The sequence below is a fragment of the Herpailurus yagouaroundi genome, unplaced genomic scaffold, assembly GCF_014898765.1.
Source record: "Herpailurus yagouaroundi ecotype Mexico unplaced genomic scaffold, PumYag 28, whole genome shotgun sequence".
Taxonomy (NCBI): Eukaryota; Metazoa; Chordata; class Mammalia; order Carnivora; family Felidae; genus Herpailurus; species Herpailurus yagouaroundi.
The window spans coordinates 22302470-22320272 of NW_024412376.1; the positions used below are offsets into that span (position 1 = coordinate 22302470).

The following is a 17803-nucleotide window of genomic DNA, read 5'->3' on the forward strand; positions in this document are numbered from 1 at the left end:
GAAGAAAGAAGCAGGATTCAGCAGCAGAAGCTCAACTGTGATATAGCTCTAATGGAATGCAAAGTTATCCTAATAAAATACATTTATTTCTTACTAAAGAATGTATATTTTTCTTTAACAAGGTTTTAAACATTTTTTTTAATGTTTTTTATTTATTTTTGAGAGAGACAGAGACAGGGAGATTGGCAGGTGAGGGGAAGGGAGAGAAAGAGAGAGGGAGACATAGAATCTGAAACAGGTTCCGGGCTCCAAGCTGTCAGTGCAGAGCCCAATGTGGGGCTCAAACTCAGAGACTGTGAGATGATGACCTGACCTGCAGTTGGACACTTAACCTACTGAGCTACCTAGGCACCCAAAGAATGTATATTTTTCTTTAATAAATTGAAATGAATTTCTATTTGGATGTTAAGAAAATAAACGCTTGTTTGATATTAAGATGGAACTCATTGGTTTACAATGGAACTCTTGGCTTTCCTCTATTAGGGGCAATGGCTATGCCAATATGAATTTCTGCCTGGAAACTGTTGTTTTAATTTATATTTTGCAGCCTCACTAGTTGAAAGTTTAAACTGTTTTTTTTTTTTTTTTTTTTTTTTTTTTAGCATTTATTTATTTTTGAGAGACAGAGAGAGACAGAGTATGAGCAGGGGAGGGCAGAGAGAGAGGGACACACAGAATCCTAAGCAGGCTCCAGGCTCCGAGCTGTCAGCACAGAGCCTGACATGGGGCTTGAACCCACAGACCGTGAGATCATGACCTGAGCTGAAGTCAGATGCTTAACCGACTGAGCCACCCAGGTGCCCCTCATTAGTTGAAAATTAAAAAAAATAATGATCCTTTAAAACTGAGAGAATGTTTTGTTTTGTTCTGTTTTTGTTCTTTAGGTGTTTAGTTTTATTTAAATTCCAGTTAGTTAAGACACAGTGTAACATTAGCTTCAGGTGCAAAACACAACGATTTAATACCTCCTTTTGACACCCCTGGTCATCACAAGTGCCCTCCTTAATCCCCATCACCTATCCAACCCATCCCTCCACCCACCTCCCCTCTGGTAACTGTCAGGCAAACCAAGTTACAGACTTAAAAAAATTTTTTTTAAGTTTGTTTGTTTATTTATTTATTTTTGAGAGAAAGACAGAGAGAGTGAAGGGGGAGGGGCAGAGAAAGAGAGGGAGAGAGAGAACCTCAAGCAGGCTCCACACAGTCAGCATGGAGCCCGAAGTGGGGCTCAAACTCACAAACCATGTGATCATGTCCTGAGGCAAATGAAGAGTCAGACGCTTAACTGACTGAGACACCCACGCGCCCCAAGTTACAGACTCTTAACTACAGAGAGAATGTTTTAATTAAAATTAGTCTTATGACATTTAAGAGTTAGGAAATATTCAATTGACATGCTGTCAACAGAGATCATTTTTTAAATTAATCATTAACACTTTTCCCCATAATGACTTCAACCTCTCTCACAGGTTAAAATAAGTTTATTTCTTCAACAGTTTACACAGAAGTATATAGCTGAACTATGAAAAGACAAACTGTCACTATCCATTGATGTTATAATCCTAGAGATCTGAACCTCAAACCAGGACTTGATTAACTGAGATTGGTGATACGGGTAGTTTTATGACTGTGCAGCAAAACCAAGCAAATCCAAATCAAACCAAATGAAAACCAAATACAATGAAGCAAATTTGTGACTTTATCTTTAAAAATTGAAAATTTTAATTTAATTGAAAAGTCAGTGGATATGACTGGTACATACCACCTTTCTCATGTGAACAGTTTGAAGAAATCTAATCAGTCCAAAAGAGCCATCTCTCCTCATTTCGGGGCAGTTAATATCTGGCTTCCTCAGCAGTGTTTCCTTTGGATTTTTTTATTCCTAATTCAAAACTGATAATAACTTGGACACACACACCCACATAAAAGGACAAAAAAGAATTAAAATCCATGTTGCCTGGCAATGACTGGATAGTTAGTGTTCCTATCTAGTACTTTTATTCATTCTTTAATCCAATCATATAAAATGTGTGTGAAGTACAATATGAAGGTTTTAAACACAGTAAACACATATTAGGGGAAACTACACCTCCTGTGTTTGATCGGATCTGTTAACCCACCCCAAATAAGGAAGACAGCAAAAGGACATAATAAGAAAGGAAGGAAAATGAAGTAATTTAAATTTGCACACTGCTATTGATATTTTAGAGGAAAAAGTTATTATTAATGGTCATTTCCTCACTTTAACTATTTTTGCATACAGACCAGTTCTAGACAGGGTAGAGATAATTCTTAATGCTTATCTTGGGTGGTGTAATACAATACTTTAATTTCAGAAACAGAGACAAAGCTGTCCATTTTTTTAAAAAACAAAGCTTTGTAGAAGTAAAAAAAAAAATAGGAATCTCTGTAAGGTAAATATTTGAATTTGTAATTTTGGGGGAAAAAAAGTCAGCATATGACTATGGGCCTATTTTCCTGAAGAGCTGGGGAATACTCTGTCTTTTTTTCCTAACCTGAAGTTTCCTTGTTTCCTTTAATTTTTTAAAACTTAGCTGGGGCATCAAGAATTCTAACTGCTTTCTCTGTTGGAAGACGGCCAGTAAGACAATCTGAATAATAAAAGAGAGGGATTGTTGATAGCTTTTTTTTTTTTTTTTTTGCCTAAATACATGTCCCTTGCCTCCTGCTGGGTTTTCTCATGGTTTCTTGTCTCACTTCAGCGTATATTCAGGGTACATCTGATTGATTTGATCAGTATAAACTCAATGAGAATGGAATTAAGAAATTAAAGAGACGATAAGAAGGGGAAACTAGTTTTTATTCTTAATAAGTTAGATTCTCTTAATTTAAGTCACAAGCGAGGCTCTCAATATGTTTCTTTCCATTAGTTGTGGTAAATTAGCATGACACGTGCAACTTAATTTTTTCCTACTTACGTGGAGTTGATAATAGATAAAGTCTTCCCAGTCATCTCTCATTCTGCCAGATATTTCCCTGTGGCTCTCTATTGCTTACAGGAACCTCGTCAACCTGGCAATGCCAGCCAGCAATTTAATCAGTTTTTCCTATTTAGCAGGAATCCTTCGAGTGAGCCAGCATGCTCAAGCAAGACGTTTCTACTTACCCTGAACCACCTCCTTCCTCTTCCCCAGGTGTGCAAATCATGTTCCTTTTCTAGAATTCTCATAGACCTATTGTATATTAAGCCTCATTTTTTACTGCAGCAAGCATTGAACTTTATTCACTCAGACTTTTTTTTTTTAATTTTTTTTTTTCAAACGTTTATTTATTTTTGGGACAGAGAGAGACAGAGCATGAACGGGGGAGGGGCAGAGAGAGAGGGAGACACAGAATCGGAAACAGGCTCCAGGCTCTGAGCCATCAGCCCAGAGCCTGACACGGGGCTCGAACTCACGGACCGAGAGATCGTGACCTGGCTGAAGTCGGATGCTTAACCGACTGCGCCACCCAGGCGCCCCTATTCACTCAGACTTTTAAAAGAATTTGTTCTTGGTAGCATTTATTTCCAAAAAGTCTGACTTGCTTTTTATGTATCATATACTGAGCCTAGTTCTAAAACTGTAAACTGTAAACTCATGATTGGGAAACTACTGGGAAAGGTGGATATGCAAACACATCTCACATTATGTGGTAACACTGAATAAAAATACATAAGACAGGCTTAGAGGAGAGCAATTCCTGTGAAGTAGAAGAAGACTTTGAAGGGTATGTTCAATCAGAGGCCTGATGGGAAATGATTATTCCCACACTAGTTTTCACACCAGCATTTTTGAAATTTGCTTTGTTGGAAAACAATCAAACAATCAATCAATGAAATACAGGTAAAGGTTGGACAATATTTTTTCACACACACATGCTTTATGTATGCCAAAAACAAAAGAGAAGGAATAAAAGATTAAAATAGAGGTGGGTGTTTGTTTTTCTCATATGAATTAATTACACATGTTAAGATTAGTTATATAGAAATCAAAAATACAGCTAATATGTTCAGATTAACATTGTATAATATGTATATAGTATATAGTGTGATGAACGTCATCATTCTATGAGTTAGATTAGAAGTACGGCCAAGAAACTTTCACACAGTGATCTTTCAAAAGATCACTTAAAATGGTGATATGTCAAAAAACATAAAGCTTGGATAGAAATGTAAAGACATTTACTTTTAAAGTACTTATAAGAAATAATGCAGAACATTTTTGTTTGTTTGTTTGTTTTGTTTATATATTGCTCTCCTTTTGAAAATTCTCTTTGTGCCCAATATAGTCATCCTCATAGACTTCCTGCTTATTGCCAAGTATATCTTCATCCTTCCATCTTCTGTTGCTCACTGGCCTGTCTTGGTTTCAGTTTTCAAGTCTCATTTTCACACTGATAGGTGATCACCAAACTTATTTCATCTTCTTTAAGGACAAAAAAACTGACTATAAGGGGAATTAGCTGATGGAGGTCTAGCCAATGAAATGTGAGCAAAAGTGATAGATATCACAGTGAGGTCCATAAAAGTTCCCATGAACAATCCTCCACCCTCTTTCTGCTTCTGTAGATTGTGGATTGGAATGATGAAATTAGAAGCAAGATGTGAAGATGGATTAGCCACTAGATGGAAAAAGAATGAGCCCCTGAATCACTTTTTTTTGGAGGAGAGCTGTAAGCTGATCAAGAGAGCCCATTCTGGTCTTCATGTGAATTTGATAACTGTCATTTACTTTATGCTTTTGGCCATGTATTACAAGAAAGAGATGAGCTCAGCAAATAATTGCCTGGTTTGCAAGCTGAAATAAAAGAGGTAGAGAGAAAGTCCAGATATTTGGTGTCCCTAACAGTTATAAGGGGGAACCACTGATCCCAAGCAATGTAAGCTGGAACCTGAAAAAGATTTGAAAAGCAAACACCTGTTAAGACTCAGCCCTGCAGCGTGTATCTGACTAAATATGTTATCTGAGAGGACTTCCAAGGAACTGGCTTTTAGTTGTGAAAAACAAGAGGCATGGTCAGGGAGAGTGCAAGGATGCAAAGAAATAGGTCTAGGAAACAAGTTCTGGTATGGCTAGGTGGTATACAGTATTCACTGGAATCAATTACATTAGACTTCTTCCAAGTTTCTTAGAGATTTACATTTCCCAAAACATTGTAAATCCAGATTAAATAAAAGTGTGCTACTCAAGCTGCAAACAAACTGTTAGATGTCTACATTTGCCAAAATTGAGCTGTGAAAGAGATATAAGCCTCACGGAGGATATACTCCACAGCACCACTTCAGATAAACCTGAACAGGACAAAGGGCAAGGAAGAACATCTCAGAGTTTGGCAATAGTGGCCATAAAAATGTTGAGGCTAAAAAAAATTCCAGGAACTCATAGAAGCAATTGGAACCAGAGTGGCTCAGAGAAAAGGAAGAAAGGACATTCCATGGTACATCCCATATTTTCATCTGATGATTCTGACTCCCCTCCTGAGTGTGTGGGGCCTTGGACTCCTGAAGGACCTCAGGCAGAATTCTTACCCTACTCTTCTCCCTCTTGGGTCTTTGTCCATCTTTCTACATATCATTCTTCCACCCTTATTCCCTAGAAGGGCTATCATTTATTCTTTTATCATTAAAGACAATGGAATTTTTTCTTAATTTTACATCCCCATGTAAAAAACCTGTCTACCTACAGTTCTTGGTGAAATTATATGCTAGCTACCGACTACTCAGTTATGTTCTTGACATAAAAAGAGAAGTTTTGGGATTTTAGAAATGCTTGCTTCATTACATACATTACATACACACACACACACACACACACACACACACACACACACTCATACGACGTAAAACCAAGCCAAAATACTGGTTCCTAAGACACTTTTTCCAGTTTGGACATCTAGGTCTTCTTTTGTTAGTAAAGAACTGAATATCGATTCTCTTTACATTCCTGAATGCCTTTGCTGAATTGGATGACAGATTATATAAGACAAAGGTTAATTATACCTAAAAATATTATTATTGTTACAATCCTGATGTGTGGGATGTTTTTAAGAAACATTAATTGGATAGAAATAATACCATTTAGTCAGTAGATAAAAATAAAATGTGTCAAATTTTCATTTGAAGCAGTATTCCTTTGTGTTCATGTATAATACCACGGAATTTTCTGAGGTAGAGCTGAGGATCAGATGCTGGCATGTGCGAGTCTATAGAAATCAATTCAAATTCTGGATTTCTACTTATTAGCTCTTTAGACAGAGAGCTAGAACCTAGTAGGTTTTGTTTTACATTTTTTATTTATAAAATGTTTATAAGAATTTTTATATTACAGTATTTTGTAGTTATTAAGTGAGAAACATGCTACTACTAGTCTATACTAGGACCTCAGAAGTTAGTATGCACCCAACCTGTTTAGTAGCTTTAAAAAAATAGAAATAGAATTATAATTTCTCATTAGAATTATAATTGTAACTGTAATATTTTAAATCTTTTAACTACCTTATAAGGTATAATTACTTATGTATATTTCTATAATCATAACATATGTAGTAGATTTTTTGAGAATAGAAATGGTATATTATTCATATTTGTTTATTTCTATATCCAAATCAAGTTTCTATTATAGTGGTTGGAATTTAGCTGGCATTAAGTAAACATTATTATACAGAATTTACTGTTAAACTGGAGTTTTCTGTTCTATTTTTTGAAAAGGAAACACATATATTTTTTAATAATGCAAAATGGTGTGAATTTTTGAATTTCATACCTGGACCAGGTTCATGAGAGTATCCCTGAAGTGTCCTGAGGTCTCTGAGTAAATGTCCTCTTGAAGGTTGCTGTTGTATTCTGGGGAAAAAAACTTTCATGTTAAAGGTATGATTTATTATAGAACCACATAACAATGTGCTTTGTATAAGTTAATGCTATTGCCCCAGTTGTGGGTGGAAAGCACAGGAAATACAATCGATCTATTGACATCTCTTTGTCTTGAAGCCAATTTTCTAAACAGTTCTCCAAAGAAATGTGGTAACTAACAGTAGCATAGGCACAGGTCTGTTTTCTTAAAAAAACGATTGTCTTTATTCAAAAATTGAAAAACACCATTGAAAGTCATTTCACATTCTCTAATTCTCAAAATTTGCTCTTATGCATTCTATTTCCATAAACTGCTACCCAGCCCAGCACTTTCCCCAGGGGCTCTGTCTCGTTTTAATATGTAAAAAAATGTTTATTTATTTATTTTTGAGAGATAGAGTACAAGCGGGGGAGGAGGAGGGGCAGGCAGAGAGAGTGGGATAGAGATAATCCCAAGGAGGCTCCATACTGTCAGCTCAGAGCCCCAACGCAGGGCTCCAATTCATGAATCTAGAGCTCACCTGGTGAGATCATGAACTGAGCTGAAATCAAGAATCAGATGCTTTGGTTAAGCTTCCGACTTTGGCTCAGGTCATGATCTCACAGCTTATGGGTTCAAGTCCCATGTCGGGCTCTGTTCCAACTGCTTGGAGCCTGGAGCCTGCTTCCGATTCTGTGTCTCCCTCCCTCTCTGCCCCTCCCCCATGCACGTTCTGTCTTTTTCTCTCTCTCTCAAAAATAAATAAACATTAAAAAATTAATTTTTTTAAATTTTTTAATTTATTTTTTTATTTTTTTTAATATATGAAATTTATTGTCAAATTGGTTTCCATACAACACTCAGTGCTCATCCCAAAAGGTGCCCTCCTCAATACCCATCACCCACCCTCCCCTCCCTCCCACCCCCATCAACCCTCAGTTTGTTCTCAGTTTTTAAGAGTCTCTTATGCTTTGGCTCTCTCCCACTCTAACCTCTTTTTTTTTTTTTTTCCTTCCCTTCCCCCATGGGTTCCTGTTCAGTTTCTCAGGATCCACATAAGAGTGAAACCATATGGTATCTGTCTTTCTCTGTATGGCTTATTTCACTTAGCATCACACTCTCCAGTTCCATCCACGTTGCTACAAAGGGCCATATTCCGTTCTTTCTCATTGCCATAAACATTAAAAAATTAAAAAGAATTGGACGCTTAAACAACTGAGCTATGCAAATGCCCCTCATTTTAGTATTTTAAGTGAAGGTTCTTCATCTCCACTGGGAAATACCCCTTGTTTTTGTTCAAATGCAACAGAGCTGACTGTCTAGAATATTTTCTTGATATTCAATATGAGGCAATACATGAAGCAATGCAATTTAAAGCATTAGATCTTTTTAAAAAAATAGCTTATCTGCTCTTAAAATGTGTAGAAATTTGATTTTGTGATAGATCACAGTGATGATGAGATTTATGCAAAGTGAACTAGTTACCCATATTTGTAGAATTTGCTAAGTGCTCATTGAACTTAGCCTTATTTCGTCTATATACCTGGTCTCTTTAGGGTAAGCGATAAAATGCTCCTGAACCACAGTGCTGGCATTTACCTGTATTAATGTAAACACTCACCTCATAGAAACTTGTAATTCTTTTCCTGGAAACTTTGCTTAACTTGATTGTTCAGAGAATTGTTTCATTTTTGGTAATATAATCATCAGTTTTACTCAGTGAGTTGATTGGTCTTGAGTAAGTGATATATCAAATTTCAGAGTGTCTTAGAAAAAATTTTAAAACACATAAACTGAAATATTTTGTGTGTTATTTGAAAAATATGAAGTTTACGTGTGTGTAAAATATATGCACATATGTATATTTCCTTACGCAAATAGTAGGCTTCTCGCATCTGGAAAATTTCTCCATTTGTTCTTGAAGCTAAAATATCAATGAGGCAATTCTCTTCAGTACCTGCTCCCTGTCATACAGAGAAAGAGAGAAATATAAAGGCATTTGTATTGGGAATAATAGTGCATCTTAGGTATAATAAAGATTTATAACATTCCTGATATTCTGAGAGATGGCAGAGAGGAAAGAAAGGATGTTTGGGATAAAGATAGGTCCTATTCAGTTCTGGCTCTGCTATTTACTAGCTGCTTGACCCTGAGGAGATATTATTATCTGAAATCCTATTCCTTCATTTAGAATAAAACAACATGGGACTTTCTAAATAATGTGGAAAAAGATGTTTGAACAAGGCTCATGGCACTGATATTTTTGCTGCTAGAATATCATTCTTTGGAGAGCTGAAATTAGAACCTGGGTCTCCTAGTTTCCTAAAGATGCTTCAGGGACCACTCCCTGCCTCTCCCTAAATGTGAAATTTTGTACTATTGGTCTAAACATTAGGCTGGGTGCTTTTTATGGTCTCTTACAGCTATATGGACAGATTTTTTTCTCTGATTTTTCTCTGTTGTTATAAAAACAACACATATTCCAGAAAATGTTAGAAATCCTTACCATTCCATGTAATATTGATAAAATGTAACAGTTTATCTAAACAGTAACATATGACTTCCTTCTTATAGTTGTGGTCACATCATTTTGCAAGAGGTAGGAATTGCCATATGCAACTTCAAAAAAGCGATTAGTTGAAATTCATATGAATTTTATACAATGTCTATTCTCATCTGCAAATATGATGGCCAAAATCCAAGTTCCCTTAATTTTTCCCCTTTCCTGTCTCCTGTCACACATTGTTTGCAGATTGCATAATCTGGTCATTGGCAGGAATCGTATTGGAATGACTGCAATGGTTCTGCAGGTGTTTAATATCAGCAGTTGGAAGATGTTAAAAAGCCTTTTGTACCCAATCCCTAGCCAACACAGTCTCTATCAAATCTGTAGTCAATTTATTTCTCGGAAATGACTTTTCTGTAAAGAATTATTATAATTCTTCAGAAGTAAAAGTTTTATACTTTAAATTAAAAAAAATTTTAATATTTATTTATTTTTGGGAGACAGAGAGACGGAGTGGGGGAGAGGCAGAGAGAGAGGGAGACAGAATCTGAAGCAGGCACCAGGCTCTGAGCTGGTCAGCACAGGGCCCCGTGTGGGGCTTGAACCCACCAAGTGTGGGATCATGACCTGGGCCAAGTCAGAAGCTCAACTGACTGAGCCACCCAGGTGCCCCAAAACGTTTTATACTTTTGAGCAATAGTTTTTGGAAAGGAGTAACTTGAGGTTACAAAAATAAACAAAGATATTATCTATATTTTGTCTCTGACTCAGTATCCCACTTTTACTTAGTCCAATTTTTACAAATAATTTGAAGAGGTTCACATGTTTTATAACATTTTTGCTTAATATATGAATGTGTACTAGGGAGTGATAAATATGGACAGCCCTGGAGGCTTCTTTTGTTTTTTTTGGGTTTTTTTGGTTGTTCAACATAGAGCTGGGTCAGTGAATCTGAGTTTGTGCAGCAAAAGAATAGGCTGATCCAAGCTCCTGGGCTGTAGAATCCCTCTCTTCCTAACAGGGTCACTTCACCTGAGCATAGCATCGTCACTGTTTTATTTATTTATTTATTTATTTATTTATTTACTTACTTACTTATTTTTTTAATGTATATTTATTTTTGAGAGACACAGACACAGTGCAAGCTGGGGAGGGACAGACACACAGGGAGAGAGGGAGACACAGAATCCGAAGCAGGTTCCAGGCTCTGAGCCGTCCGCACAGTGCCGGTTGTGGGACTCAAACTCGCGAACTGAGAGATCATGACCTGAGCCGAAGTCCAGCCACTTAACTAAGCCACCCAGGCGCCCCTCACTGTTTTGTTTTTGCTCAGATATTCTTTCCCCCATCCCTGATCACATACAGGAACATCACAGGGCAGTTCCCTCTCTACTTAAATATTGCCCTGCACTTGTTACAGGTATATTTTTGTATCCGAATAGTACCTTCATGGCATGCCAGAGTTCGTGAGCATCATAAGACGGTGGCGGGTACATGAGGCCAACCATGACATCTTTGAAGTGATCTGAAAGTTTCTCCTTCAGGTCACCAATTAGGTCCTATGGATGGAAAAGTAAATACTTTCATTATATGAGGTACTAACTTTACAAGAGAAATGGGATAATTGCAGAAAGTCTTCTACTAAGATGTCCTTTCCTATGTCATTTCACATAGTAAGAAACCTGGTTTTGCATTACAGGAGTGGATGGACTTGATGGGTTTGAAAGTGTCTTATGTAATCATATCTCTGCATGAGAGGTCATATACATGGACATTCTAGTCATGTAAATACAAAATGATCTTCTTTCCCTAATCCCAGCCCCAACTTCTGTGTTGATCTCATTATGAAAATAAGTAAAATTTGAAACCTAAAAACATTATAGTTGAGAGTTCTTAGTTTTCTTATATGGAATTAATGAAACATTGGTCCTTAAATAAAATATACATTTTATTTTATCATTGAAGCAATATCTATTAGCAGGAGTTCATGGTTATACTATTGCCAAAAAGCTGTGTAAATGAATTGAGTAATCTAAGAACTTTCATCAAATAGCCACGGTAATACATTTGTTTAAAATATTGAAAGTTAAACACTTCAGGAGAAAAACAAGCATGCTGAATTTTAGTTCTTGGAATACAGATTATAGAAGTATAAAATTGATCATTTTAATTTTCACTTTTATTTTATTAGTGTAGACTGGCTGTTTAAAAATGTGAATGTTAAATGCATTTTTTGTAGGGTTACAAAGATATCTGAAAGATGTTTAAAACTTAACATTTCTTGTAAAATATATAGAGTATATTCAGTTGTACTTTAAAAATATGCAATATTTTAGTTTTGAGGTGATTCAATAATAGATTCAAGTGACAGCTGCCAATAAGACATAATATGCTTTATTAAACTAAAAACAAAATAGTCATAATTTTCATTTTATTTAGTATAATCTGACAACATCATTCCTAGATTGTGGATTTTCTTATTTAGCAAATAAAGCATTTATCCATAAGTAATGCAGAGAATCTATTGAATTTTTGCTAGGGTCAATGCAATTCATTTAATGAGCAATTAATAAATGCCCAGAGTTGTGTCAGGTGCTTGGAGTATATACAAGAAGCATAAGATCTCCCCTTTCATGAAACTTACATTCTATTTAATTCCCTCATTATGCACCAGTGACTATTTCTAATTTATTTACCAAATAGTTGTTAAGGTGATGAGAGCCAAGCTTTCTTCTAGGTATTGGGGCTACATCAAAGAATAGAATATATATAAACATATGAGCTTGTGAAACTTATATTCTTATGCACACAAGAGCTCAATAAATTTTTTTGAGTGAAAGATTGCAGTTATTCAATACTGTTTGATTTAATACCATTTCCCAGACATAGTGGTAGGTGCTGGAGAATTGCAACACAGTCTCTGTTTTCAAGGAGATTGACATTCCACAAACCCAGAGGTAACATAAGTAAAAATGTGAGCTAATACATTTTCTAAGGCTTTCAATATCATTTTTCACATTATAAGATCCTAAAGCAGTAGTACAAAACAATTAGATGAATTCAGGTAAGAGATCAGAATGGATTTATAGGATTACAGAACCAAGTTACGTTTAGACAAGGAAGGACATGCAGCACTGTGACAGGAGATGGAGAAGCCATTTGTAAGATTAACTTTATGTGTCACCTTGGTTGGCCCACAGTGCCCAGATTTTAGGTCGTACATTATTCTAGAGGTTTTGTGTGAACATATTTGGTAGATGAGTAAAGCAGTAGTCTCCAAAACATGGGTGGCCCTCATCCAGTTAGTTAAAGGCTTTAATAGAAAAAGGCTAGCATCCCCCAAAGAAGAGAGAATTCTGCCTGCAGACTGCCTTTGAAATTGAACTGCCAGCTCTTCCCTGAGTCCCCAGCTTGGTGGCCTACCGGGCAGATTTTGAGCTTGCCAGTCACCACAATCATGAAAGCTAATTCCTTAAAAAAAAAAATCTCTCTTTAGATTGACAGAGATTACCTTGCTCTCCTTGAACAGTTTTCCATTACTGTTACAAGAAATGTTGAGCTCCATAACATTGCTATAAGGTCCTGCATGATTTGGACAGCGAGAGAGTGAGTGTGGGAGAGGGACTGAGGGACAGAGAGATATATTTTTTCTCTTTCTTTCTTTCTTTCTTTCTTTCTTTCTTTCTTTCTTTGATAGGTGGGAGGAGGAAGTGTGGATCCTGATGGAGGGGCGGGGCCAGGATGTGCTGGGATTTGCTGAGTGTCAGGGGTGGCTGGGAGAATGGCAGAGAGAGGCCTGCGGCGCTATGGCCATACCACTCTTCCCAGAGAGATTGAGCCCCATCCCGGGAGCTCAGAGTTCTAAAAGAGCCAAGAGCCAATCGGAGATTCCTGAGAGGATAAACACCTGGTGCCCCAGGTGTGGCAGATGCTCTTCCCAGACTTGTCCGGTAGGGAGTCTTACTAATGCCACCTATCAAGCAGGTATGTGCATATATGCATATGCTGTTGGTTCTGTTTCTCTCCACATTCAGGAAGGTAAGTCAGTCAGTAAAAGAAAAATGCAGAGCCTGCGGGGGAAATCCTTGTACCTGTATATGGGTGTTTTCCTAGGGGGCGTGAATAAGTCAATCTGTAGAGACTGAAAGATCCACTTGAGGAGAAGATGGGTATTAAACTAGACTTTATAGCACAGAATTACGTGATAACTGGATCTCGGCTCCTGTGGGAACTCAGAAACCATGGAAGATTTTGGTGACAAAGGAACTCTAAACCTGTGTCCCATTAATGCAACAAATAATTATGGCTTCTTAAAATGAAGATTTTTTTTTTCTCAATGTGCATCATCAAGAAATACAAATCTTGATTAAAATATTAGCTATTTTAGCCTTTCCGGCGGTGACGACTTGCCCACGAGAACATGCCCCTGGCGAAGGACCTCCTGCACCCGTCCCCGGAAGAGAAGAAAGCACAAGAAGAAGCGCCTGGTGCAGAGCCCCAACTCCTACTTCATGGACGTGAAGTGCCCAGGGTGCTACAAAATCACCACCGTGTTCAGCCACATGCAGACGGTGGTGCTATGTGTGGACTGCTCCACCGTCCTGTGCCAGCCGACAGGAGGAAAAGCAAGGCTCCCAGAAGGATGCTCCTTCAGATTGAAGCAGCACTAAATGCACCCTGAGTCAACATGAGTGGGGAACTATCCCAATAAACAGATTTTGGATTAAAAAAAACTAGCTATCTAAACTTTAATTTCAACCCCTTACAAATTTAAAATGTAGTATATTTTATATAAAGAGGCCTGTGCCCTTAAAATTATTTCCATAAATAATTTCCCATCATTTTGTTATTTTAAAAATCTAGGATACAATACTTCTTTTCTTAATGGTCTCTTCCAGATTAAAAAAAAAAAAAACTTTTAAAAAAGGAATCAGATATTCATGTAGGGGATCTATGAGAGTCTGCAACAGATCGAATAACTTTTTTTATTTAAAAATTACTAAGTAATTTTAATCACTCTTCCTCTTCCTCACCTTTAAGTCAAGTCTACCTTGTACAAGTGTTTGAAGGGTGAAGTCAAGTAGGAGTGGGACTGGGGTCTGGACAAGCTACATTCAAACTTCAACTTTGCCCTTAAGATCATGATTTCTGTCCTAGACATGGAAATAGAGAGTTTAACTCCCTGACTATACTGTTCTGGCCAGGCTTTCTTTGCTTTCTCAATCCTCCGCCTGTTCACCCTCTCCCATGCCCACCTGTAGCTCCTTCCCAGTAATAAAGTTCTGGCTAGTTGGACTAGGACATGATTGAGATGTTTCCTTCAATGTGGCTTGTGATGTACCTCTTCAAGAATTTGTTCTCTCCTTACAACACAATTAACTTCAAAACTAATGATAAAAGTGTATCTAGAGAATCTGAAATATTTGGAAATTAAAAAATATACTTTGACACGATGCAAGGATCAAATAATACATCACAAGGAAGTTAGAAAATACTTTCAATTTGATGAAGGTGAAAATGCAACATGTTAAAATTTGTGGAATGCAGCTAAGATAGTGTTTGACAGTAAATTTCTAGCTTTAAATATTTATATTAGAAGAAAAACATATGAAATGAATGATCCAAGATTCCACATCAAAAAACAAAAACTAGAAAGGGTAAATTAAATTCAGAATAAGAACAAAGAAAATAATAACAGGATCAGAACCCAATAAAACAAAAAATTGATAAATACTAGAAACTGTTAATAAAATCAAAATCTGATTCTCTAAAAAGATCAGTAATGCTAATAAAATTTTAATTGGGCTGATTAAGAAAAGAGAGGGGTGCCTGGATAGCTCAGTTGATTAAGTGTTTGACTTTGTCTCAGGTCATGATCTCATGGTTCTTGGGCTTGAGCCCCATGTTGGGCTCTGTGCTGACAGCTCAGAGTCTGGAGCCTGCTTTGCCTTCTGTGTCTCCTCTCTAGCTGCCCCTCCCCTGCTCATGCTCTGTCTCTCTCTCTTTCTCACACACATACACACAAAAATAAACATTAAAAAAATTTTTTTAAAAGAGAAAAAAGAAAATACAAAATATCAATATTGGGAATGTAAGAGTGGCTTGTTTTTTTTTTTTTTTAACTTTTTTTAACGTTTATTTATTTTTGAGACAGAGAGAGAGAGCATGAACAGGGGAGGGTCAGAGAAAGAGGGAGACACAGAATCTGAAACAGGCTCCAGGCTCTGAGCTGTCAGCACAGAGCCCGACGCAGGGACTGAACTCACGGACCGTGAGATCATGACCTGAGCTGAAGTCGGACACTTAACCGACTGAGCCACCCAGGCGCCCCTGTAAGAGTGGCTTGTACAAATACTACAGACAAAGGAAAAAAAGAGAAATATTATGAACAATTTAATAACATTAAATTGTATTAACTAATTTGTCTTCAAGAATAGTAATTAGTGATTCATCACTTACATACAACATCCGTGCTCATCCTAACATCCTCCTTAATGTCCCTTGTTCATTTAGTCGATCCCTCCATCCAACACCCCTCCAGTAACCCTCAGGTTATTCTCTGTATTTAAGAGTCTCTTATGGTTCATCTACCCTTCTGTTTTTATCTTATTTTTGCTTCTCTTCTCCTATGTTCATCTGTTTGCCTTCTTAAATTCCACATAAGAATGAAATCATGTGATATCTGTCTTTCTCTGACTGATTTCACTTAGCATAATATACTCTAGTTCCATCCATCTTGTTGCAAATGGCAGGATTTCATTCTTTTTGATTGCCGAGTAATATTCCATTGTATATATATACTACATCTTCTTTTTCCACTAATCAGTCGATGGACATTTGAATGCCACTAAATTTTAAAACTAGTTGAAATGTGCCAATTTCTTGAAATATGCAAATTATCAAAGAAAACTCAAGCAGAACTTTATACTCAATCTGAAGTTCTTTATATTAGTTAAAGAAATTAAGTTCATAATGAATCCCACCTTGCCAATCTTTAGACCCTGGTGCAATCACTAATAAAATCCATCAGACATTTAAGGTAGAAATCAAATCAACTCTACACAAAATCTTGTAGCAATAATAGATGAAAGGTGACTTCTCAATTTATTTTATGTGGCCAGTATTGCCCTAATCCCGAAATCCAAAAACTTCACATGCAAAGAAAATTGCATGTTGATATCCCTTATGAACACAGATGCAAAAAAAATGTGGTATATCCAAATTTTATAAATTAAATCCATCAGTATGTATAATATGTCAAAGGAATGATATGTAATGACCAAGTAGGATTTGTCCAAGGAACGCAAGCTCAGTTTACACTTGAAAATCAATAAATACGATTCCTCGTTTTAGCAGTATAAGGAGAAAAGCTGAATGATGGTATCAATGGGTGTAGCAAAGGCATTTGAAAAGGTTAACACATAAACATAAGAGAAACTCTTAAGGAAGAATGAATAGAGGGGACTTTAAATTGATAGAGGGCATTTATAAAAATGAGATGATGCCTAGTAATGAAAAATGAATGCTCATATCCTAGGACTGAGAACAAGGCAAAGATACCTGCTCTTACTACGTGTATGTTATTCAATAGGTATATACCTAAAAAGAAAAGCTAAAACTCTAATGCTTGTAGGAGAAAGCATAGGAACAAATCTTTGAGTCGGTGTAGCAAGGAATTCTTGGACAGTACATAAAAGTAACAACCCATAAATCAAAACAAAACAAAACAAAACATGATGAATTTGACTTTGTCGAAATAAAAACTTCAATTCTTCTAAGATCACAGGTGTCACTCACATATTTGACAAAAGACTTGTGCCCAGCAGGTATAAAAATTTCTTAAAACTCAATAATGAGAAGACAATCTGATAAAAATACTGACAAGGGATTTGGACTGATACTTAACCAGAAAAAATAAACAATTGGGGAATAAACCCATAAAATGATGCTTAACATTAGTCATTAGACTAATAGGAATTAAAGCCACAATGAGATAACACTACACGTTCTCTTCAGTGGCTAATATTACAAAGACTGATGATATCAGGTATTAGCAAGGATGTGGATCATTTGGAACTATCATATTAATACTGGTAGGAATATACCACTTTAGAACTCTTGTAATTTCTAATAAATATAAACTGCATGAAATCCACTCGCAGCATTAACAAATAAATTTAAAGTTTATGAATTCAGAACATGAATGTTTATGGCAGCTTTATTCATGACAACCCCAATTGGAAATCACCCAAATATCCTTCAACAGGTGAATGGATAAACAAATATTGGCATATACATATGTGGAATAATACTTAGCAATAAAAAGGAAATGAAATGAACCAAGTGTCCTATGACATCTATGGATGTTAAGAACTATGTGCTGAGAAAATGAATCTGGACACAAAAGAGCACATATTACATGATCCTACTTATAAAAGTTCTAGAAAGACAAAGTTAATCTACA

General features: G+C 36.5%; 1 protein-coding gene and 1 pseudogene across 1 annotated transcript in view; one reads left to right on the forward strand and one right to left on the reverse strand.

The window, feature by feature from the left end:
- ANXA10 (annexin A10) overlaps positions 1-17803 on the reverse strand; it is a 99967-nt gene that overhangs the window by 18696 nt on the left and 63468 nt on the right. The window contains exons 4-6 of the mRNA XM_040470992.1: positions 10785-10898; positions 8707-8797; positions 6765-6844 (exon numbers count right to left, since the gene is read on the reverse strand). Of these exons, the coding sequence (XP_040326926.1) occupies positions 6765-6844; positions 8707-8797; positions 10785-10898 (285 nt within the window). The remainder of the gene's footprint in view (positions 1-6764; positions 6845-8706; positions 8798-10784; positions 10899-17803) is intronic.
- On the forward strand, positions 13706-14063 carry LOC121027487 (40S ribosomal protein S27-like; annotated as a pseudogene).